Below are 22,649 nucleotides of genomic sequence, written 5' to 3'. Positions count from 1 at the left end.
TCACCTAGTTCAGACGTCATCCAGGGCCGGCCTTCCCTCGGGACTTAATTCTGGCCAGTAGTTTTTTTTTTTTTTTTTAATTGAGCGCCTGCTGTGTGTCGGACACTGAGTGTGCTAAGCATTGGAGAAACAGGCGAATGAAGTCGGGACAAGCCCTTCCATGTGTATCGACCTCTAATCCCGGCGGGCGGGTCGTCTATTCCTAACGTGTGTATTTCTGGAGACCCCAAGATGTGAAGGGCTGCAGGGACTATGCTCTCCCAGAGTCTCTTCGGAGTGCGGATCCCTTGGCTTAGGCCACGTTCCCACTTCTTCTAAACCCTTTCCCCAACCATGTAAGGAGAGGCAGCTGCTGGGGGCGTCCCCAGGATCTAAAGATAGCGGCCGCTGCCTCGGATTCCAAACGCCTCGGGGCAGCGGGAGCCGCCATGGCACGGTAAGTGCTTCTGGTTGCCTTTTTCACTAGAGATTCCTTTCCCCACGTTTTCTGGGCGCTCCAGGTTCTGCGAGGTCCCATGGGAACCCCGGACACCAGGTCTCTGTATCCTTGGGGTGCTGAGGGGAAGTGTGACCTGAATGTTCTCCGTAACTCCCTACCTCTCTACTCTCGCACTTTCGGTTCTCCTCAGGTTCATCTTCACCGCACACCCCAGTCTCGTCACTCCCCTTCCACCCCCTTCTGTCTTATTTAGCTCCGCTTTGACCGTGCTGTAGCATAAAACGTCCCTGTATTTTCCCCAACCTTTCCCAAATGCCCTCAGTCTTCCCTCTCGCACCGCTATGAAGCCCCACCTCAACTCCTCTTCAGGCAGCATGCTCGGACCCTGTGGTACGACAGGCCGAAGTATGTGTTCATGGAGTTTTGTGTTGAGGACAGCACCGATGTCCACGTGCTCATCGAAGACCACCGCATTGTGTTCAGGTAATCCCCTCCCCCTCCACTGCTGCCGGGGCCTGGCTTCTTGGGAACCTTTCCCTTCTCCTAATGCCCCCACACTCCACACTCAGCCTCCTCGTCTCCTTAGCTGCATTGTCTCCTCAGCTGCAAGAATGCCGATGGAATGGAGTTTTATAATGAGATTGAGTTCTATGCCAAGGTGAACTGCAAGGTAAGGGTGGGGTGGGGCAGTAAGGGCTGGATGGGAAGGCTGCTTGGGAAATGGAGATTCATTCTAAACCTCAGACCCTAAGAATGATGCTCTCTATCTGGCAGGACTCACGAGATAAGCGCTCTGGCCGCTCCATTACTTGCTTTGTGAGGAAATGGAAGGAGAAGGTGGCCTGGCCCCGACTCACTAAGGAGGATATCAAGGTGGGTGTGCGGGAAGTGGCCGCTTTTTCTCCTGTGCTCTCTATCTGTGTACCCAGGTTGACAAGTTGGGTCTGGGACTCACCCTTGGCTCCTTTCCCAGCAACATTCAGTTACTCACCAGGTCCTGCCTATTTGACCTCTTAAATAGAATCCATGATTTAATCTCTTCCTAATTCAGGCCTTATCCATTACTGGGTGAGGTTTGTTGCATATTTTCAGCACCACCCTCAATCCATCCTCTGCATTCCTCGCAGCATGGTCTGTTTAAAACACACATTTGGGGCTTCCCTGGTGGCGCAGTGGTTGAGAGTCCGCCTGCCGATGCAGGGGACACGGGTTCGTGCCCCGGTCTGGGAAGATCCCACATGCCGCGGAGCGGCTAGGCCCGTGAGCCATGGCCACTGAGCCTGCGCGTCCGGAGCCTGTGCTCTGCAACGGGAGAGGCCACAACAGTGAGAGGCCCGCACACCGCAAAAAAAAAAACCAATAAAACACACATTTGACCCTGTCACTTTTCCTCTTAAGACCCTCCAGTGGCTTCTTTTCCCCTAAAAGTTGAAAATTGGCTGCATGCTGGCTGGATCTGCCTCTCAAATTTGTTTTAGCAGTCTTCAAAGTGTTAAAAATTATTTTGATGGGCTACTGACATTTAAAAATGTGGAGATTTCAGACATCCCTGATGGCTCAGTGGTTAAGAATCCACCTGCCAATGCAGGGGACATGGGTTGGAGCCCTGGTCCTAGAAGATCCCACTTCCCGTGGAGCAACTAAGCCTGTGCGCCACGACTACTGAGCCTGCGCTCTAGAGACCGTGAGCCACAACTACAGAGCCCACATGCCACAACTACTGAAGCCTAGAGCCCGCGCACCGCAACAAAGAGTAGCCCCTGCTTGCCGCAACTAGAGAAAGCCTGCGCGCAGCAACAAAGACCCAAGGCAGCCATTAATTAATTAATTCATTCATTCATTATTTAAAATGTGGAGATTTCACCTTTCAGCCGGAACCGCCATTTTCCAGTAACTCACCAAAATGACCAACACAAAGGGAAAGAGGAGGCCACCCACTATATGTTCCCTAGGCCTTTTAAAAAACATGGAGTTGTTCCTTCCATGTGAATCTACAAGAAAGGTGGTATTGTAGATATCAAGCGAATGGGCTCTGTTCAAAAAGGAATGCCCCACAAATGTTACCATGGCAAAATTGCAAGTTTACAGCATTACCCAGCATGCTGTTGGCATCACTGTAAACAAACAAGTTAAGGGCAAGATTATTGCCAAGAGAATTAATGTGCATATTTAGCATATTCAGCACTTTGAGAGCCGAGATAGTTTCCTGAAATGTGTGAAGGAAAATGATCAGAAAAAGAAGGAAGCCAAAGAGAATGGTACTTGGGTTCAGCTGAAGCACCAGCCTGCTCCACCCAGAGAAGCACACTTCATGAGAACCAATGGAAAGGAGCCTGAACTGTTGGAACCCATTCCCTATGAATTCATGGCATGATAGCTATAAAGAAAATAAAAGATCTAGATGGTAAAAATGAATAAATACATAAATAAAAATTTAAAAAAAAAAGTAGAGATTTCACCTAAAAATCCAGATTCTCAGCTTCTCTTGGAAACTGGAGACTCTGGCCACGCTGGTCTAAATTCCCAAATGCCTAGAGTTGGAGCTTGAAATGGGGCATGCATTCCACTTCACTTCACTCCTTTTCGTTATCTCCCTGACACTCTCAGGCATTTGAACTTGTAGCTTCTGCCATTTGGGTTAGAGTCTAAGGACCATAGCATGGCGTATAAGCTGATGACTTGGCTGTTCTTTCCTTCTGCAGCCTCATACCCCTTTACTCTCTGCCTCAAATGCCACATTCCAGCCATAGCAAACTGCTTGCAGCTGTCTTCCACACACCAGGCTATTATGCACCTCAATACCTTTGCTCAAGCTATGGCTTCTTCCTGGAAAGTCTCCATCACCACTACCTTTGCCCACCTAACCCCTGCTCATCCTTCAAGGCCCTGCTACTCCAAGAAGGCTGGCTTCCTATAATATCCCCTACAGAACCCACCGCCACACTTTCCACACTGTATTATAATGATTTATTTACATTTCCCTTCCCTACTTGCTTCTTTTTTTAAAAATAAATTTATTTACTTATTTTGGCTGCATTGGGTCTTCATTGCTGCGCGCGGGCTTTCTCTAGTTGTGGCGAGTGGTTCTTTGTTGCGGTGCGCGGGCTTCTCATCGCAGTGGCTTCTCTTGTTGCAGAGCACAGGCTCTAGGCGCACGGGCTTCAGTAGTTGTGGCACTCGGGCTTAGCTGCTCCGTGGCATGTGGGATCTTCCCGGACAGGGCTCGAACCTGCATCCCCTGCACTGGCAGGCGGATTCTTAACTACTGCACCACCAGGGAAGTCCCCTACTTGCTTCTTTTTTTTTTTTTTGCGGTACGTGTGCCTCTCTCTATTGTGGCCTCTCCCATTGCGGAGCACAGGCTCTGGACGCGCAGGCTCAGCGGCCATGGCTCACGGGCCCAGCCGCTCCGCGGCATGTGGGATCTTCCCGGACCGGGGCACGAACCCATGTCCCCTGCATCGGCAGGCGGACTCTCAACCACTGTGCCACCAGGGAAGCCCCCCTACTTGCTTCTTGATGGCTGAGACTGTGTAGTGAACATTTTAAAAATCCCAGTGCCAACCACAGTATGTGTTCAATAAATACCTGTTAAATGATCGAGTAAATAACTTCTTTCCCTGTCTAAATGTGGGAACTTGGAATATGGGCCTCAAAGGGTTGTCCCTGATTCCAGGGAATGCTGCTTGGTTGACTCCTAGGATGCTTTATGATACAGTTATCTTTCTAGATGTGTTATCTTTCTAGTCAGCTGGCTCCTGGAGGACAGAGTTTCTATGCTCTTCCATCCCCTACAATGCCTGGCATTGTGCTTGGCACTTAGTAAGTTCTTGGTAAATCTTTGCTGCTGCTGCTGCTGATGACGTGGCAGACTGGAGGGGGGTTAACTAAAGGGGTGCTGTTGGGAAGATGATACCCCCATTGACCCTCTTTTCCCCAAGCATGCTCCCACACACATACCCACACTCATCTATGCACTTCTGCTGCTGCCTTCCTGGCCTGTGACTCTCTGTGCTTTCCTCCTGCAGCCAGTGTGGTTGTCCGTGGATTTTGATAACTGGAGAGACTGGGAAGGGGATGAAGAAGTGGAGCTGGCTCAGGTGGACCATTACGCAGAGGTAATGCTGTTTTCTGCCTATCTCAATCATTCTCTGGGACTCGCTGCACACATTGCTCTGGAGGCTTGTCGTCAGGGCTAGGCAGAGGGATATGATCTCCCCAGGCAGGTTGCTCAATGGTTTGATAGTCTTTATGTTTTGTGCAATGTTTATTTAGTAGGGATGAGAGAAGTGAATATTGCTAGTGAAATTGTATACATAGATTCATTCACTGTTTAGAGTAGAGCCTGTGTTCCGAACAAGTTTGGCAAAAGCTTTTCCTACTTTTCTGTAATTCTTGTTCTCTCTTCTGTTTTCTTTGTGTATGTGTGTGTGTTTTTCCTGAGCCAGATAGCTTCATGGGAAGCTCAAACTACGCAGTATAAAAATTCACATCACAAAATAAATCACCAATCCCCAATAAATTGCACCGTGCTATACGATATTTGGTTTCCAAATTTCAGCTGTTTATTCAAGTTGTAAAAACACTAATAGTAACCCGGATTAGTAAGGAGATGTGTGTGTCTAAATTTCCTTTTAAAAAGGGGGTCAATTTCATATACACACTGCTATAATTAAAATAGATAACCAACAAGGACCTACCGTATAGCACAGGGAACTCTGCTCAATATTCTGTAATAACCTAAATGGGAAAAGAACTTGAAAAAGAATAGGTATAACTGAATCACTTTGCTGTACACCTGAAACTAACACAACATTGTTAATCGACTGTACTACAATATAAAATAAAATTTTTTAAAAAGGGGTGTATCAATTTACTTTTCTTCAGTTCATTCCAGTGATGTATTAGGGACTTTAAAGCTGGGGCAGTTGTTTGCCTGGGACCATTTTCCTGTGGTCCGTCAATATGCAGGTTGCTCTTCCTTTGCCCCTCTTCTCTCTCGTGACTACTTTTCTCTTCCCACCAGCTTTTGGAGAAGGTCAGGACCAAGAGGCCTCCCCCTGCAATGGACGACCTGGATGTAAGTAAAGCCTGCTCCTTAACCTTTCCCTTTCCTTTTAGCCCTTAAAAATAAGATACTAGAAAGCTCCTGTCCCAGTCTCTAGCACATAGTGGTTCTCAGTGCATGTTAGCCAAATCTGAATTTGACACAGGAGGTCAAATGTTCTTCTCCATGCTCTAGAAAACCCCAGTAAGACCCTTGTCCCTTCCATCTCCCCTTCTGCTTCTCCAATCTAGGGCAGACCTGGCCCTGTTGACTATCTTTATAGCTGTAAGGACCAGTAGCATACGCTGTAATTCTGGCATTAAATGATGCATGGCACAGTGCTCTTTACTGAATACAAGTGTCTTATTTTATCATACAAAATTTAAATCCTTCCGTGTTAGGCTCCCAAGAAGTTGTGTGATTCAGAAAATTACCAAAGAAAACCTGGAGAGCTGGAGGGAGTGAGCAGCATTTGTGAACATAAATGTCCACTCTTTGCAGACTCTACAGGGGCTTTTGTCTTTTTTTTCCCCCCAGGATGATTCTGACAGTGCGGATGCAACAAGTAATTAACTTTCTGTGACAGCAGAGCTGGGGAGGAAGCTGTGGCTATCTTCCAGTCACTCTAACAAGCTAGGTCCTGGGTCTTTCTCAGCTCTTTGGCTGTGTGCCAGGGTCCTCTGGGATCTCCGAACTTTCCTAGAAGCTCTTTATTAAGGGTCCTCCTTCATGCTTTATTTCTATTTCCTAGGCACTTGACTAAGGCTGCTGTGTCAGATGACAGGATAGGAGAGGAGTAGACAGGTGGGGCTTCTGACTTCCTACCAATTGGCTGCAATCTTTGTGTTTGGGCCACTCATCAGGGCTTTCTGGAGTACTTGAGCCTCTGTGTGTGTGTATGTGTAAGAGCAAAAGCCATAGAAGCAGCATATAGCTTATAATAAATCTGTAGGAACTGTTCTGTGTCTCTTTCCTTTTTGTACTTCTTCCTCCTAGAGGCAAGCCTCTTCCTGTCTATAGCTCCTCTCCAGTGGAGAGGTGGGTGTCAGAGATCCTGGCCCTTACTGTCGAGATTGGAAGAAGAAAGATATTGGGAGCAGACTTGTAACCAAGCTGGGGAACTTTCCCATGCCCAGATCTTCAGAGCAGAAACCAGCCTTTCACTGTATAGCTAATACTGCCACCTCTAGAACCAGCCAGAAACCCACCTTAGCTTCCTGCATACTCCAGAAATATCTTTACATTTTTTTTTTTTTTTGGCACTTAAAAAGCAGTTAGGCCATTTATTGGCACTAAGAAAGCATTCCTTTAAATATCTTTACACTTTTTTTTTGTTTTGTTTTTCAGTACGCGGGCCTCTCACTGTTGTGGCCTCTCCCGTTGCGGAGCACAGGCTCCAGATGCGCAGGCTCAGCAGCCATGGCTCACGGGCCCAGCCGCTCCGCGGCATGTGGGATCCTCCCGAACTGGGGCACGAACCCGCATCCCCTGCATCGGCAGGCGGACTCTCAACCACTGCGCCACCAGGGAAGCCCTATCTTTACACTTTTAAAGCTAATTGTTACATTAGTTAATGCCTATGTCTGTTTACTACTCTATTCATCAGCTACCCCATTCATCCATAAACATTTTCTGAGGGCCCAGTGTGTACTTAAACTGTGACTTAAACAAAATGCAACACTCAGGCTTTGCCCTTGAATTCATGGTAAAGTACTGAGATTTGTTAAAAAAAATTAAATCTAAAGTTTATTTCAGTAATATAGGGACATAGTTTAAAAAATTAAATAGTATAGAAGGGTCTAAAATTTAAAGTAGAATTTGCACTCCCTCAATAGCTGTAACCACTGTTAACAATTTCTTCAATAAATTTATATATTTATGTCTAGATCTTTATATCTATATTTATACCTGTTATAAATTTCTTAATACCTATAATTAATACTATATATAGTTATATATAAAACATACAACATATCTGGAACATATGCAATATCATGTATTATTTATATACAGTACAATATATCAATATATTAAAATTTAATGCATATAGGCAAATGCAATGCGTCTGTGTGTACACAATGGGAATCATACTATTAATATGCATCTTGTACCCTGCTTTTTTTCACTTAATATATATTGGAGCTCTTTCTAAATCAGTATACATAGATCTGACTCTTCTTTATGGCTACATGGTATTCAGTTGAATATATTTTCCATAATTTAACTGGTTCCTTATCAAGGGATATTTAAGTTGTTGTTAGTCTTTTTCAGTTTTCAAACAAGGCTGCAAGGAACAGTTTAAAAAGTAGATCCTTGGGTTTCCCTGGTGGCGCAGTGGTTGAGAGTCCGCCTGCCGATGCAGGGGACACGGGTTCGTGCCCTAGTCCAGGAAGATCCCACATGCCGTGGAGCGGCTGGGCCGGTAAGCCATGGCCGCTGAGCCTGCGCGTCAGGAGCCTGTGCTCCGCAACGGGAGAGGCCACAACAGTAAGAGGTCCGCGTACCACAAAAAAAAAAAAAAAAAAAAGTAGATCCTTACATGTTTGGCAAGAATATCTGTAGGGTAAATTTCTTTCTTTTTTTTTCCCGGCCACACCACGTGGCTTGCAGGATCTTAGTTCCCCAACCAGGGATTGAACCTGGGCCCTGGCAGTGGAAGCACCAAGTCCTAACCACTGGACCACCAGGGAATTCCTATAGAGTAAATTTCTAGAAGTAGAATTGCTAGGTCAAAGAGCAGATGAACATTTTGAAAGCTGTTGCCAAGTTGCTTTTAGATGAAATCATACCAATTTTCACTTCCACCAAGAGTGCTCCACTCTCCAAAACCTTTTAGATATTTGCCAAGATAAAATTATACTTGGTTTAATTTGCTTCATTTTTTTTCTTTCTGGCCATGACGCGGGACTTGAAGGATCTTAGTTCCCCAACCAGGGATTGAACCCGGGCCCTCAGCAATGAGAGTACAGAATCCTAACCACTGGACCGCCAGGGAATTCCCTGGTTTAATTTGCTTTAAATTATGAGATGGCTCATTGTTTATTAGTGATTAATATTTCTTTTAATGTGCTCTGTCCATGTCTTTTGCCCATTTTGATATTGACATTAGTTCTTAAACTTAAAAAATAACATAATGCAAATCTGTATTTGTATCGTGCTTTACAATTTACTAAGTATTTTAATATCATCTCATTAAAAATTTTGAACTTCATATCAACCTTGTAAAATAATTAAGTCTTCTCTTAATAGGTGCTCAAACAGGTCACAATAAGTGGCAAAGCTGGGACTTGAACTTCTATAGCATATGTCCCCTTGCCCACAATTCTGAAAACCGAAAATTTCTAAAAACTGACCTAAAAAAAAAAGTTAACACCAAAACTCATCCGGCAGCAAAACATGACCTAAAATGATGTGAGGCTATTTATAGTCTTTGTTTATTCCATTTAGCGTATTTATTTCTCAGCATAAATATCAATACGGAGTTGCTCCAGAGTTCCAAATGGAACACATTACGTAACACATGGGTATGGTCTGCATTACTGCCTAAAATCAGAAAAACCCTATATTCTGAAACATCTGGGAACTTCAAGCTTTTTATTACTTGATTTAAAAGAGCAGAAGGTTAATCTTAACTTTTAATCCATTTAACGTTTTAAGGCACCGATTGCAGTTAAACTTGTTAACTTCTGTTAACCTCTTTATTTGCACTGTCCAATCCCGTAGCAATGGTCACACGTGATTACTGAGTACTTGAAATGTTGCTAGTCCGAACTGAGAGGTGCTGTAAGTGTAAAATACATAACAGGTTTCGAAAATCTTGTACGGGGGGAAAATACTTATTTTAAAATACACATTACATGATGAAATAATATTTTGTATATGGTGATTTAAATAAAAACATTATTAAGGGACTTCCCTGGTGGCGCAGTGGATAAGATCCCAGTACTCCCAATGCAGGGGGCCGGGTTCTATCCCTTGTCATGGAACTAGATCCCACACGCATGCTGCAACTAAGAGTTCGCATGCCACAGCTAAGGAGCCCGCCTGCCGCAACTAAGACCGAGTGCAACCAAATAAATAATTAATTTAATTAAAAAAAAAAGAGCTTTAAAGAAAAATTAACATGTGGCTTGCATTACATTTCCATTGGGCGGCGTTGCTGTCTATCCAAGCCAGTACCATCCCCACTTCTATCAGGCAGGCTTCCGCGGGGCCGAATTACGTACATCCCTGGGGTCCAACGGGGCCAAACAAAGTGCTATGACAAGTTTAGGCCGCAGTTTTGTTCTGTCTTGTCTTCTGGTTTTCTTCAAAGTCTTAAAATAGTCCCTCAGCAACCCTGAGCGCCTGCACTTCGCGTTTTCAATAAATTTGTCCAAACCACACGCCGTTCTTAGCCCTTTTGCTTCTGCGCAGAGACGCGCCCGGAATGAAGATTGTCCCGCTTCGCTCTCCGTCCGGCGCCAGGCGTTTCTGCGTGCAAGGTTACCGGCGTACTGGGAGGCAGCAGCGATGGCGTTCCAGTGTCAGCGGGACAGCTACGCCAGGGAGGTGCGGCCGGCGGGCGGGAAACCTGATTCTCCGAGCGGGTGCGGCGGTGCGGGGAAGAAGGCGCCGCGTGGAGGGGGCACCGAGCTGGATTCAGTCCCGGTGCGCTGAGGGTTGGGGTCGGGGCTTACTCTCGCATCCCTCTTTACCCAGTTCACCACCACCGTGGTCTCCTGCAGTCCCGCGGAGCTGCAGACCGAAGGAAGCAACGGCAAGAAGGAAGTGCTGAGCGGTTTCCGCGTGGTGCTAGAAGACACGCTGCTTTTCCCCGAGGGCGGGGGACAGGTACCAGGCCCATCCTTTCCCCTTTTCTTCTACCCCCTCCGAGGAAGCCCCTAATTCTTTCCGAGCAGGTCGGAAATGCTCTCCTGGTCCTCAGTCCTAGCTGTAATGAATACAGATGGAAATTAGTTCAATTCAGTTCATTTGTTCATTCAGCAGGTATTTATCAACAAATGGTTATCTATCTGTCCGTAACAAATGCTGGGTACTAATTCAAGCCCTAAGGATAAAAGCTGAACAAGAAAATGTCTTTGCATACGTAGAATATTTATTGGAGAAAACAGACAAAACGGTGAATAGATAAGTAGTATATCAGTATGATAAATGCTATAAAGAAAATTAAAGGTCGAGGGAAAGAGAGTGATGGGATGGCCTCCTAGGTAGGGGGCAAGTTATTTCTGTCGAGAACGAAGTGAGGTGAGGGGGTAAGCCATTGCCATTATCTAGTGGTGCTGGTGGGGGGTGGGGAGTATTCCGGGGAGGGAGAATAAGTGCAAAGGACCTGAGGTAGGAATTCGATTAGGGTGATTGGCATGGACTGAAAAAGTTTCCCATGAAGGAGCACAGCAGAGGGCAGACGTATCAGTGCTGTGATGGGGTAGGGGCAAGGTCCAATGAGAAAATGGGAAAGGAGAATAATAACACCAAAGGTGGGCATTGTGGGAGAGGCTTTCCCAGCCGAAACAGGGAGGCCTGTAAGAATCTGACAAGTCTAGTTAACTGCAAAATAGTCCCATATAGTTGGAGCCTCTGGTGTGTGTTGATGACAGGCTGGAGATGGTTTTGTAAAGGTAAGTGGGGGCCAGTTCAGAGGGCCTTGAAGGATGTGTTAAGGTGTGTGGACTTCTTTCAGGAGGCTATGGTGAGCCATGGAAGTACTTAAGCAAAGAAATGATGTGAGAGAACATATTCAGTAAACTTGATTGTGAGAAACTTCCAATTTTTCCCAGCATGGAGGTTTTCTGATCTGCTGAAGGAAAACATGTGCCCTCAGGTATCCATAGCAGGTCTCATTTTATATATCACCTCTTCCAGGAAGTCTTCCCTGATTCCCCAAGACTGTTAGGTTCCTTTTCTTTGAGCTCCTCTAAAACAATGTACTTTTTTGAACTATGGCATGTTGTAGATCATATTGCAGTTGCCTGTTAGCATGTCTTTATTCTTCTCCAGACTTTTCAGTTCCATGAGGGACCATGTCTTATTTACATTATAGTCTTGGATAGGTACAGTGTCTTGTAAGCAGTTGATATTTTGTAATATTTGATATTTTTAATGAATATTTTTGAATTTAATTCTAGTAGGAGTGTAGAAGATAGAGTGGAAGAAAGGAGAAAAATTCAGGTCAGTTTGGAAACTATTGAAAGATAAAAATCTAAACCAAGGCAATGAGAGTGAGGATTAAGTTTGTTTGGGTTTTACTAAAATTTTCGTTGCTGTAGTTACATTTTTTTTTCAAATTTTATTTATTTATTTGTTTTCGAGCTTCATGTGCTATACAGTAGGTTCTCATTAGTTATCTATTTTATGCTGTAGTTACAATTTTTGTATTCATTCTGTGATTTTGTTCTGAAGAACAAAAGATGTTCCAAGTGAAGAGTATAGAGAGAGTCCCCTCATGAGCAAAGTGGACCACCTCACTTGGCATTGCTTCTTCTCCCTTAGGGAATCTCAAATTCTGGGTGTGTTTCTCACAAACTTCTGCTAGAGGGTCTTTGTATCCAGGAGTTAGGGTGAGCCCTACCTGCTACCATCGATTATTTTTACTTCTTTCCCCAGCCTGATGACCGTGGTACAATCAATGACATCTCTGTGCTGAGAGTGACCCGCCGGGGCGCCCAGGCTGATCATTTCACCCAGACACCTCTGACCCCTGGGACTGAGGTACAGGTCCGGGTGGACTGGGAACGGAGGTTTGACCACATGCAGCAGCATTCAGGTAGGTGGGGTGGGATGGGGCAGTTGCTGCGTGTGGGAATGTCACGATGATTGAGACGTGGTTTGGGTCCTCTAGGAGTTAACCTTTTGGAAGAGACAGACATATTCAGAATCAGCTCCAGTTCAGGCAAGATGTGATAAATGTTATAAAAGCAAAATGAGCAGTTAAAGTAAAAGTATTAGAATAACTGCTGGATTTAAGTATTATAACTTCCCACTTGATATCTATATCTGTAGATGTCTCATAGCCTTCTTAAACTCAAAATGTCCAGAATGGAATTAAAAAGCCACCCCCTCCCCCAGATCTGGTCTTCTCTTCGCCTTCACTGTGTTCAGTGCATGGCCAGCATCCACCCAGTTGCTCAAATCCTGGAAGTCAGTTCAGACACTGCTTTAGGGATAGCCAGGCAATCTGAGTCATGTCGGTTTATTTTCGAAATACTTCTCTATCTGCTTCCACTGTCAACACAGTCATCCTCATCCCAGCTCTCATCGTCTCTCCCCAGCCCTCTGTAACAGCCTCCCGGCTAGTCTCCCCATGTTCATTCTTGTCTCTTTGCAACCCATTCTCCACAAAGCAGCTAGAATATTTTTTAAAAATGAAAGGCTGATCAGGCCACTCCCCTGCTTTAAAGCTTTTCAAAGGCTACCTGTAGCTCATGATGAAGGCAAACGTCTTGCCATGGGGCACAAGGCCTGCCTGGGCTGGCGCTCATCTACTGCTCCAGCCTCACCCGGTGCTCCTGCCTCCCGCTCCCTGCATCCTGGCCATGCTGGCCTTCTCTCCATTCCTTGAACACATCCTGCTTCTTTCCTCCTTCAAGGCCTTTGGCTGTCTTGTTCCCTTTGCCTTCACAGTTGATTCCTTCTCCTCCTCGCTGTCATCGATCAGGGATGGTGCTACATCTCTAGTGCCAAGCCCTGTGCCTTGCACGTGGTAGGCACTTGATAAATTTTTGTTGAGTGAATGAATCTGGCACAATTAGAACTCGAGTTCAAATCCTGCCTCTGACGAGCTACTGTTGCCTTGGAAAGTTGTTTGATTTCTCTAGACCTTGGTTTCCTCATTCAAGAAATGGCATCATAGGGCTCCCCTGGTGGCGCAGTGGTTGAGAGTCCACCTGCCAATGCAGGGGACATGGGTTCGTGCCCTGGTCCGGGAAGATCCCACATGCCGCGGAGCGGCTGGGCCTGTGAGCCATGGCCGCTGAGCCTGCGCGTCCGGAGCCTGTGCTCCACAACGGGAGAGGCCACAATAGTGAGAGGCCTGCGTACCGCAAAAAAAAAAAAAAAAAAGAAATGGCATCATAAAGCCTCTTGCAGAATTCTCCTGAGGGTTTTCAATAAAGTGTCTCTCAAGAGTATTACCCAGTGCCAGGCAGGTCTTCAGCAGTAGAATTTCTGTGATGACGTTGGCATTGGGGTCGTGTCACTCATGATCACTTCTCACTTCTCCCATCTCCTCTTTCTGCTCAGGGCAGCATCTCATCACTGCGGTTGCTGATCATCTGTTTGGGCTGAAGACAACATCATGGTGAGCAAGAGGCATAAGACTAATTGTCAGGCATGGGTCCCTGACTGCTGGCTCCTTTCCTAGTAGTGAGTCAGGGGTAGAAGGATAAAAATCTGTGCTCACCTGTTCCCCTCGAAGATGGGGTGGTGGATGACTTTGTGTTTTCCCTGAGAAACATCTCCCTTTGCTTAAAAAAGAATATGGACTTTGAAGCTCAGTGACGTAGGGGGTGAATCCCTTGCATGACCTTGATCATGTTCCTTATCACCCCTCACCTGTAAAGTGGAAATGACAGTCCCTACTTTGTGACATTTTTGTGAGGATTAAATACCAGCATTTACATGAACATGCTTTGTAAACGATAAACTTCCTTCTATTGTTAATTGTCTCCGTCAGCATCCTGTGACCACTCTGCTTCTTCTTGCAGGGAGTTAGGGCGACTCCGGAGTGTCATCGAGCTGGACAGCCCTTCTGTGACTGCGGAGCAAGTAGCTGCCATTGAGCAGAGTGTCAATGAGAAAATCAGAGAGCGGCTGCCTGTGTATGTGCGAGAACTGAGCCTGGATGATCCCGGTGTGGAGCAGGTGAGGGGAGAGCCGGCAGGCTGGCTTCTGTAGAGTGGCCCTCCAAGGGCTCCTCATCAAAATTCAAACAGCCCTCCTCCCTCCCTTGCGTTCCAGGTGAGGGGCCGGGGTTTGCCGGATGATCATGCTGGGCCTATTCGAGTTGTCACCATCAAGAGCGTTGATTCCAACATGTGCTGTGGGACCCACGTGAGCAATCTCAGTGACCTTCAGGTAGGTGAGGAAGGGCTCTTGAGTGGGTGGGAGAGAGGGTGTCGGAGGTGGGGGATCACAGCAGGGCTGAGAGTGATAGAGGGGGACACGTGAGGGGTCCTGAGTGAAATCACTCCTTATTGCTTCCGAGCCAGCAGGGAGGTCTTGATCTCTCCTGCCCTTGGGTCCAGCACCTGCTGCAGTTTGTGTGTGTGTGTGTGTGTGTGTGTTTTACTTCCTTGCCTCATGTAGGTCATTAAAATCCTGGGCTCTGAGAAGGGGAAAAAGAACAAAACCAACGTGACCTTTCTGGCTGGGAACCGGGTGCTGAAGTGGATGGAGAAGAGTCACAGCACTGAGAAAGCACTGACAGCTCTGCTGAAGTACGCCCCCTTCCACTGCCTCCTTTTCTCAGCGCCTGGGCAGCCCGGAGCTTAGCCTTCCCACCTGTGCGGCAGACAGAATACTCTATCTTTAGGGGTAGGATGCAACCAGAAATGCTAAGGTGCTTTGGGTGGTCGAGCAGATGCACACAAAATGGTTTCTTCCTTTACATCCTCTTCCCCAACAGCCTGAGGCTTCCTTGGAAATGTCCCTGGGTCCCATCAGGAAGGGCGCCATTGATTTATGCCTGACACCAAAAGCAGTTGGAAAACTGGGCAGGCCTCCATGAACCTTCCTCTTGCAGGTGTGGAGCAGAGGATCATGTGGAAGCAGTGAAAAAGCTACAGAACTCCAACAAGCTCCTGCAGAAGGTGATTTATCCTTGGAGGGTGGCGAGGGTGTGGGCTCTGCCTGGAAAAGGCTCCCCAGACTCAGCCCCTCCACCTGACTGGATGTGCAGCATGTTAGTGGGCAGTGACTGGGGAGGGGAGGGGTGGAGAGACGTTCTCTCTGGTTACCCTTTCCCCACCTGTCAACTGAGTTATGGCATCCTTTTCAGAGCAACCTGAATCTGCTCAGAGACCTGGCTGTGCACGTTGCCCACAGCCTCAGGAACAGCCCAGACTGGGGAGGTGTGGTCACATTACACAGGTGAGGCCAGGAGTGCTAGGCTTAGGGCTCAGCCCCTCCCCTGTACACAGTGCAGAGTGGGAGGCGGGTCGCCCCAGGAGTTCTTTTTTTTTTTTTGCGGTACGCGGGCCTCTCACTGTTGTGGTCTCTCCCGTTGCGGAGCACAGGCTCCGGACGCGCAGGCTCAGTGGCCATGGCTCACGGGCCCAGCCGCTCCGCGGCATGTGGGATCTTCCCGGACCGGGGCGCGAACCCGTGTCCCCTGCATCGGCAGGCGGACTCTCAACCACTGCGCCACCAGGGAAGTCCCGCCCCCGGTGTTCTTAAGGCTGAGAAGACCCGAAGAAGTGTGTTGCCTTGCAGATTTCCTGGGTTTGATATAAACATCTTCACTATAACTTTCATTAGAGCCTTCCCTCATTTCCTTTGCCATCTAACAGGTCTCCACTTACCCGGGTGAATCCTGTTTAAGGGAGACAGAAACAAACGCAAAACTTGTTAGAGCGTGCCGAGGCTTAGAAAGATGCCAGGCTGGCCCTCAGAGAGCACACTCTTTCTCTGGGACTCTGCACAAAAGGCAGCAGTGTGGCCAGCCTCACGAGGAGGAGCTGGGCTTCCTGCAGTTTCCTAGCTCCCGTTGCAACTTGGATCTGATGTCTTTGCCCTTTGTTTTAGGAAGGAGGGTGATTCTGAGTTCATGAATATCATCGCCAACGAGATTGGGTCAGAGGTAAGAGGAGCATGAGGTTCTCTGTCCGCCCCGGGTGGAGACCTAATGAGGGGCGTCAGGTTAGCTGAGGTCCCTCCGCATGAACACATGAAGAATAGGGAACAGAAATTCATTCAACGCTATTTTCTCAGCACTGACTCTGAGCTAGGCTCTGTTTTAGGTGCCAAGCTCAGTCAGTGGTATTGACCTTTCTGGGGCTGTGGCACTTACCAGCTTCAGAGCTCCTTTTATCAGAACTGGAACTCCTCCGTGCCACCCACATTTATATGTGCTGAGGGCTGATTTCAGAAATACGGCGGTCGGCTAGGCCCTTAGAAGGCCGTCTGTTCAGTGTTCCTTTGCCTCTGGCTTCAGCCACCCGTCCCGGTCCTGACCAGAGCTTAGTGGTTTCCAGGTCTCTCTTTTGCATTCACTCAGGAAACACCTTTGGGAATATCTACTCTGGGCCAAGCAGTGTGTGTGTATCTCTCCTCTTATTTCTGTGTAGAGAGTACTGATACTCAAGGAGCTCACTCTTGAGTCTGGGAGACAACCGTGTATGCCGACATTTATAACTTAGGGTAGTCAGTGCTAGAGGCAGAGGAGCGCATTCCCTGAAAGGTTGGGGAGGCTTCAGGGGAGAGGCCTAGAAGACTGCTTAGCAGTCATCGGCAGACAGGGGAGCCGAGGTGGCCAAGCAGAGGGAAACACGGAGGTTTTGGCGATAGCAGACACAGGGTGCAAGGGGCGGTGTGGGAGTGGGGTGACCAGGCTGCAGAGTTTGGCGGGAGTCAGATCATGAAAGACATTCTATGCTTGGTCATGGTCAGCAGGCTTCTGCCCCCTTCTTAATATTCAACCTAAGTTCCTATGGCCACTCTCAAAGTTTCTTGTCCCTAGTGGGCCCCAGAGTGGAGGGGCTGCCTTACATTCATGAGGAACATCACTTGTGGTTTAGGAGGGAAAACCTGTTTTCCTTTTAATTGAGATGTTATTGGTATGTAATACTGTGTAAGGTGTACACTGTGTTGATTTGGTATCTTTATATATTGCAATATGATAAAAGTCTGTTCCTGAGACTGAAGAGAGTGCAGTTTAGGGGGGATTGACTGCACGTCTTTTAAGTGTCAGGGCTCATCTTGTCTTCCATCCTAGGAGACCCTCCTGTTCCTAACTGTGGGCGAAGAGAAAGGTGCTGGACTCTTCTTACTGGCAGGGCCAGCTGAGGCTGTGGAGACCCTGGCGCCCAGGTAATCTTCCGTGGACCGCTTTGCACGGGTGGAAGAGCCTGTAAGCCTAACCTACTAATAGCACCCTTGTTGGATGCAAAGGGCCACCGCATCTGCATCTCATTTTTTTTTTTTTAATAAATTTATTTATTTATTTATTTATTTTTGGCTGTGTTGGGTTTTCGTTTCTGTGCGAGAGCTTTCTCCAGTTGCGGCGAGCGGGGGCCACTGTTCATCGCGGTGCGCGGACCTCTCACTTCGCGGCCTCTCCCGTTGCAGAGCACAGGCTCTAGATGGGCAGGCTCAGTAGTTGTGGCGCATGGGCCTAGCCGCTCCACGGCATGTGGGATCTTCCTGGACCGGGGCACGAACCCGTGTCCCCTGCATTGACAGGCAGATTCTTAACTACTGCGCCACCAGGGAAGCCCCTGCATCTCATTTTCATTCACATCACAGTCATGTGATGTTGCCTTAGCGGAAATAATGATCACCACCGTCATTCCCAGTTTTAGAGATGAGGGACAGCACATTGTGTACCTGAGATCTCACGGTTAAAGTGGCAGAACTGAGACTCGAGCCCAGGACTTTCGGCTCCAAATCTCACGTGCTTTGTGTTTTTTCTTTTAGAAATTGAGATTCATAAGTGATACATGAATACAGGTGCTGGATTCTCACTAGGCAGATGAAGCACCTGCTTAAGGCATCAGCAAAGCAGAGGCACAGACAAACTTGGGGGGAAAAAATTAGGGTTTTGAGACTGAATCAAAAAACCTATTGATGTAGTTATTATAGAAAAATTAGAATTGTGTTGGACTTTTTTACTCTTATATTGTTTATATTTTCTTATTTTAAATTAGATATGGAGGTGGAGTGCACCATATTCTTTCTGGCATTTAGGGTTTTGAAGTCCTGATTGGCTGTGATGAATATGTGTTCACTGTAAAACACTGAAGGAAAACAGAAGTATTCAGAGCAGAGGTTCCTGACAGGCAGCCAGCTGTGGCCTATAGACTGGTTTGGCCTGTGTACAACTTTAAATTTTTAAAATTAGTTGCTACATTTTAAAATTAGGAGATTTTTATTTAAAAATAGGGAGTTCTAGCTTTTCTCAGAAAAGGAAGAGAAAAAGGCACACGCTTGCAACACTGGACTGACGTTCCTGCAGGTTAGTATCTACGAGGACGTGAGTGGGGCCTGCTTCTTCAGATAGCACGGGCCCGGCCAGTGCCATAGGCCCACCTTTCTCGCTCAGCCCCAGTTGCTTCCCTGCTGCTCCCGCAGGCCTTTGTGTCTACAGCTCTTTACTCCTAATGACGCTCATCCTGTTCCTTGGAGGTTGCCGTAATTTAGCCTGTTTCTAGACACTTCTGTTGTTTCCAGTTATTCACTCTTTTTTTTTTTAAATAATCATTAATTAATTTATTTTTGGCTGCGTTGGGTCTACGTTGCTGCGCGCGGGCTTTCTCTAGTTGCGGCGAACCGGGGCTACTCTTTGTTGCAGTGCGCAGGCTTCTCATTGCGGTGGCTTCTCTTGTTGCAGAGCACGGGCTCTAGGCGCATGGGCTGTAGTAGTTGTGACCCGTGGGCTCTAGAGCACAGGCTCAGTAGTTGTGGTGCATGGGCTTAGTTGCTCCGTGACATGTGGTGTCTTCCCGGACCAGGGCTCGAACCCGTGTCCCCTGCATTGGCAGGCGGATTCTTAATCGGTGTGCCACCAGGGAAGCCCCCAGTTATTCGCTGTTAAATAAATATGGTACCCATATCTTTGTGCACATGTGCAAGTATTTCTAGAAGCCATTTACTTTTTCTCTCCCCCCAGCCCAAGGGGAAAGCCTCAGGGCTGCCCTTGGTTTTCCTGTGACTTTTCCCTCAAAGACGCCCTCCCTGACTGTCTCTCTGCTCCCCAGGGTGGCTGAGGTGCTAGAAGGCAAGGGAGCGGGGAAGAAAGGCCGCTTTCAGGGCAAGGCCACCAAGATGAGCCGTCGGGCAGAGGTGCAGGCGCTTCTCCAGGACTACGTCAGCACGCAGAGTGCAGAAGAGTGAGGGCTCGGGTGCCTCCCTGGTTGTCCGTTGACAGCCGGCCTCCTGTGACCACAGAAGGAGTCTCTTGGACGATAAAATAGTTTGACTTGAAATGATTGTGGTACCATGTGTATTTACATGATGGATTTGAATTTATACAGTCTATTCCAGTGTGCTTATGTGATCAGTGTCTTTGTGAATAAACAGCTTTATTTTTTAAAATTTATTTTATTGAAGTATAGTTGATATATACAATGTTGTGTTAATTTCTGCTGTACAGTAGAGTGATTCAGCTACATATGTTCTTTTTCATAATTTTCCATTATGGCTTATCACAAGATATTGAATATAGTTCCCTGTGCTATACAGTAGGACCTTGTTGTTTATCCATTCTATATATAATAGTTTGCATCTGCTAATCCCAAACTCCCAGTCCATCCCTACCTACCCCCCACCCCCACCCCTACTATGGCATCCACAAGTCTGTTCTCCATGTCTGTGAGTCTTAAACAGCTTTCTAATTCAGCTCCTGTTAGGCACACCCTATCCGTGAGTGTTATGTTGATGAACTGTAGTAATTTATCTAAACCCAGCTGCAGTCTTTCTTCATGTAGAAATGCAGCTGCCTAAGGAGATGTGAGTCAGACCAGAGGCTTGGCTTAGGGCTTAGACTCACATCTCCTTGTTTTCTCGTATTTTCTTTTCCTAGTCTTGTGTTTCAGAATTAAAAGGTATCAATGACTTTGTAAATAGGTCAAGAGGGCACGAAAATACATAGTTGAAAGATGTTCCAAGTCTGCTATTGAGGCAGGAAAAGGATGGAAAAAGATACCAGGCAAGACTAACCCAGAGAAAGCTGGGGGCATTATTAATATGAGGTAAATGAGAGTTTAAAGCTGTAACACTTTAAGAATCATTATTGGCTCCGCCCCCCCAGGAAAAAAAAAAAAAGGAATTCCCTGGCGGTCCAGTGGTTAGGACTCGGTGCTTTCACTGCTGTGGCCTGGGTTCAACCCCTGGTGGGGGAAGTAAGATCCCACAAGCTGCACAGCATGGCCAAAAAAAAAAAAAGAATCATTATTAGAGACCAAGAGAGACGTGTGGTGATAAAAGGAAGATAAAATAGTTCTAAATTTATAGGTATCTAATAACAGCCTCAAAATACATAAAGCAGACATTGACAGATCTAAAAGGAGAAACAAATCCATAGTTGATGGAAGATTTAAAGTCATCTTTCAGCAGCTGATAGAACAAGAGGAAGCATTATCTCAAGGTTAAGAGCATAGACTGGAGTTTCACAGACCTGAGTAGTCCTGGCTTCGTGCATCTATAGGTGGTAGAACTATATAACAAAAAGCGAGGGATTGATTTTAAAAGGACAACATTTATTGATACTTCTGGGGGGGAGTGAAGCAGGACGAAGAAGGGACCCAAGATGGGGGTGGGAGGGTGGTTTCCGGGGTGCCCGCAGTGTTTTGTTTCTTGACTTGGGTGACAGGTAAACATCGGGCTTTGCTCTGTGATTACGCATTGTAGCCTACATTGATGATTTATTCCATGAGGTTATATTTCACAATTTAAGAATACAACTTAAAAAAAATCTGGTTCTGTTGTTTACTCACTTGGGAGAGTTATCTTGCTTTTTCAACCTTCACTTTCCTCACTGGTGACGTGGCAGTAATGGGGGTGCCTCAATCTCTGTGGTGTTGGGAAGTAACATATTCAACTGTAAGTGCTCAAGAAAACACTGGATTCCTGGAGATGACCTAGAATGGGTATTTTTGATTACCTAATGTTCAGTTCCTCTTTACCTGCGAATCGAGGATGGGTTGTAACAGCAGGAGTGGCTGCACTTCTGCCACCTCCAGGTGAGCTGCATCCCTGGGCAGTGCCGCTGTGGATGGACGTGTGTGCAGGCACCTCCTATGCTTCCTCAGGTTATTTTGGAGCTATGATTGAGGCCAAGGGAGGCGTCTCTTGAACCCAGCAGCTACCGGTGAATAGCTTCAGATTAGATGTCTGTCTCCTTGTTCACACAAGGACTTTATTCAGGTAAAATTCCCACATGAGGAATTTCTGCTGCGTTCCTGCTAGAGAAACTGAGGCAGGCAGGGAGCGTGGCTTCATAGAATTTGGCTGGATGGAATTGAGTGGTTACCTACTGTAGTGGCTTTCAAACTTTTGTCTTCAATTTAAAGGAAGCTTTTCTTCATGAGTCTTACATATAACAGCCCAATTCAGAAATGGATGAAAGCTGTGTTGATCTGGTTGGAAAAAGGAGTGGAGGCTTGGAGTTTTGCAGGAGCTTAGAGGGCCCTGAGGTACCCCCATGGAGCCACAGGGCACCATTTGGAAACCACTGATGTAGTGTAACTATTTTATAGATGAGAAGGTTCAGGGAAGGTAGGTGCCAATGGGTATATGATTAGTAATAGTACCATAGGGCAATAAGCATCCAAGGTAGTTAAAAAGATTAGCTTCACATTTAACAAGTTTTTTTTTTTTTTTTTTTTTTTTTTGGTACGCGGGCCTCTCACTGTTGTGGCCTCTCCCGTTGCGGAGCACAGGCTCCGGACGCACAGGCTCAGCGGCCATGGCTCACGGGCCCAGCCGCTCCGCGGCATGTGGGATCCTCCCGGACCGGGGCACGAACCCATGTGCCCTGCATTGGCAGGCAGACTCTCAACCACTGCGCCACCAGGGAAGCCCTTAACAAGTATTTTTTGATGTGCCATTCCATTTCAAAGTATAGACCAATTCTCCCCAATAGCCCCTGTGTTCTCCCTCACAGGGCATGTCAGCTTTGATGTTTGTGCTGGTCCTATAAATCAAACTTATGGTTGAATCCTGGGTCTCCGGATGAGGTTATGTGCTTACATGTGCATGTGATATAGAAGTTCAGGGTGGATACCGCTCTGGTGTGGAATCATTTTTTCCTCCTGTGTCAAGAGCTCCTAAGGAGAGAATGACGGTGTCCAGTTAGTTTTCTCCCAAAGTGAAAGAAGCTAAAACAGCTTGTCTGGTAAGACTGAAAGCCACAAGGCAGCCTACTTGGCAGGGACAGAAGTCCAGAGTCTGAGACTTCAGCTGGAGCCAGGAGGAGGATGAGTGGGAGAGCTGGGCTGCAGGCAGGTG

General features: G+C 46.9%; 1 protein-coding gene, 1 long non-coding RNA gene, 1 other non-coding gene and 1 pseudogene across 10 annotated transcripts; 2 read left to right on the top strand and 2 right to left on the bottom strand.

Annotated features, from left to right (window-relative positions):
* The first annotated feature begins 61 nt into the window (after positions 1 to 61).
* PTGES3L (prostaglandin E synthase 3 like) lies at positions 62 to 19,740 on the top strand. Of its 8 annotated transcripts, none has more exons than XR_012328603.1 (18): positions 86 to 436; positions 809 to 922; positions 1,043 to 1,109; positions 1,214 to 1,312; positions 4,468 to 4,557; positions 5,466 to 5,519; positions 9,903 to 10,037; positions 10,188 to 10,319; positions 12,093 to 12,252; positions 13,728 to 13,785; positions 14,192 to 14,348; positions 14,445 to 14,561; positions 14,793 to 14,923; positions 15,229 to 15,295; positions 15,484 to 15,575; positions 15,722 to 15,926; positions 16,230 to 16,284; positions 17,419 to 17,502. XR_012328603.1 is itself a non-coding variant. In XM_073797678.1 (18 exons), the coding sequence occupies exons 1-18, from the start codon at positions 429 to 431 to the stop codon at positions 19,533 to 19,535; spliced, it is 1,767 nt and encodes a 588-aa protein (XP_073653779.1). In that variant the 5' UTR covers positions 93 to 428; the 3' UTR covers positions 19,536 to 19,740. The 8 variants fall into 8 exon arrangements, 6 of the variants coding, with proteins under 6 accessions (XP_073653782.1, XP_073653779.1, XP_073653781.1 ...); XM_073797678.1 differs by lacking the exon at positions 15,722 to 15,926 and adding an exon at positions 19,400 to 19,740 and having other exon boundaries at positions 93 to 436; positions 17,419 to 17,513; XM_073797680.1 differs by lacking the exon at positions 15,722 to 15,926 and adding an exon at positions 19,400 to 19,740 and having other exon boundaries at positions 99 to 436; positions 762 to 922; positions 17,419 to 17,513.
* LOC101333266 (large ribosomal subunit protein eL21-like) lies at positions 1,320 to 4,461 on the top strand (annotated as a pseudogene).
* LOC141277353 (uncharacterized) lies at positions 8,055 to 9,909 on the bottom strand. Its single transcript, XR_012328614.1, has 2 exons — positions 9,626 to 9,909; positions 8,055 to 9,267 (listed from the first exon to the last, which is right to left on the bottom strand). It is a non-coding gene; the product is annotated as an uncharacterized lncRNA (long non-coding RNA).
* On the bottom strand, positions 8,105 to 8,176 carry TRNAG-UCC (transfer RNA glycine (anticodon UCC)). The gene has a single exon. It is a non-coding gene; the product is annotated as a tRNA-Gly (tRNA).
* Positions 19,741 to 22,649: the final 2,909 nt, after the last annotated feature.

The sequence above is a fragment of the Tursiops truncatus genome, chromosome 20, assembly GCF_011762595.2.
Source record: "Tursiops truncatus isolate mTurTru1 chromosome 20, mTurTru1.mat.Y, whole genome shotgun sequence".
Lineage (NCBI taxonomy): Eukaryota > Metazoa > Chordata > Mammalia > Artiodactyla > Delphinidae > Tursiops > Tursiops truncatus.
This window is presented reverse-complemented; position numbering and strand designations above follow the sequence as displayed.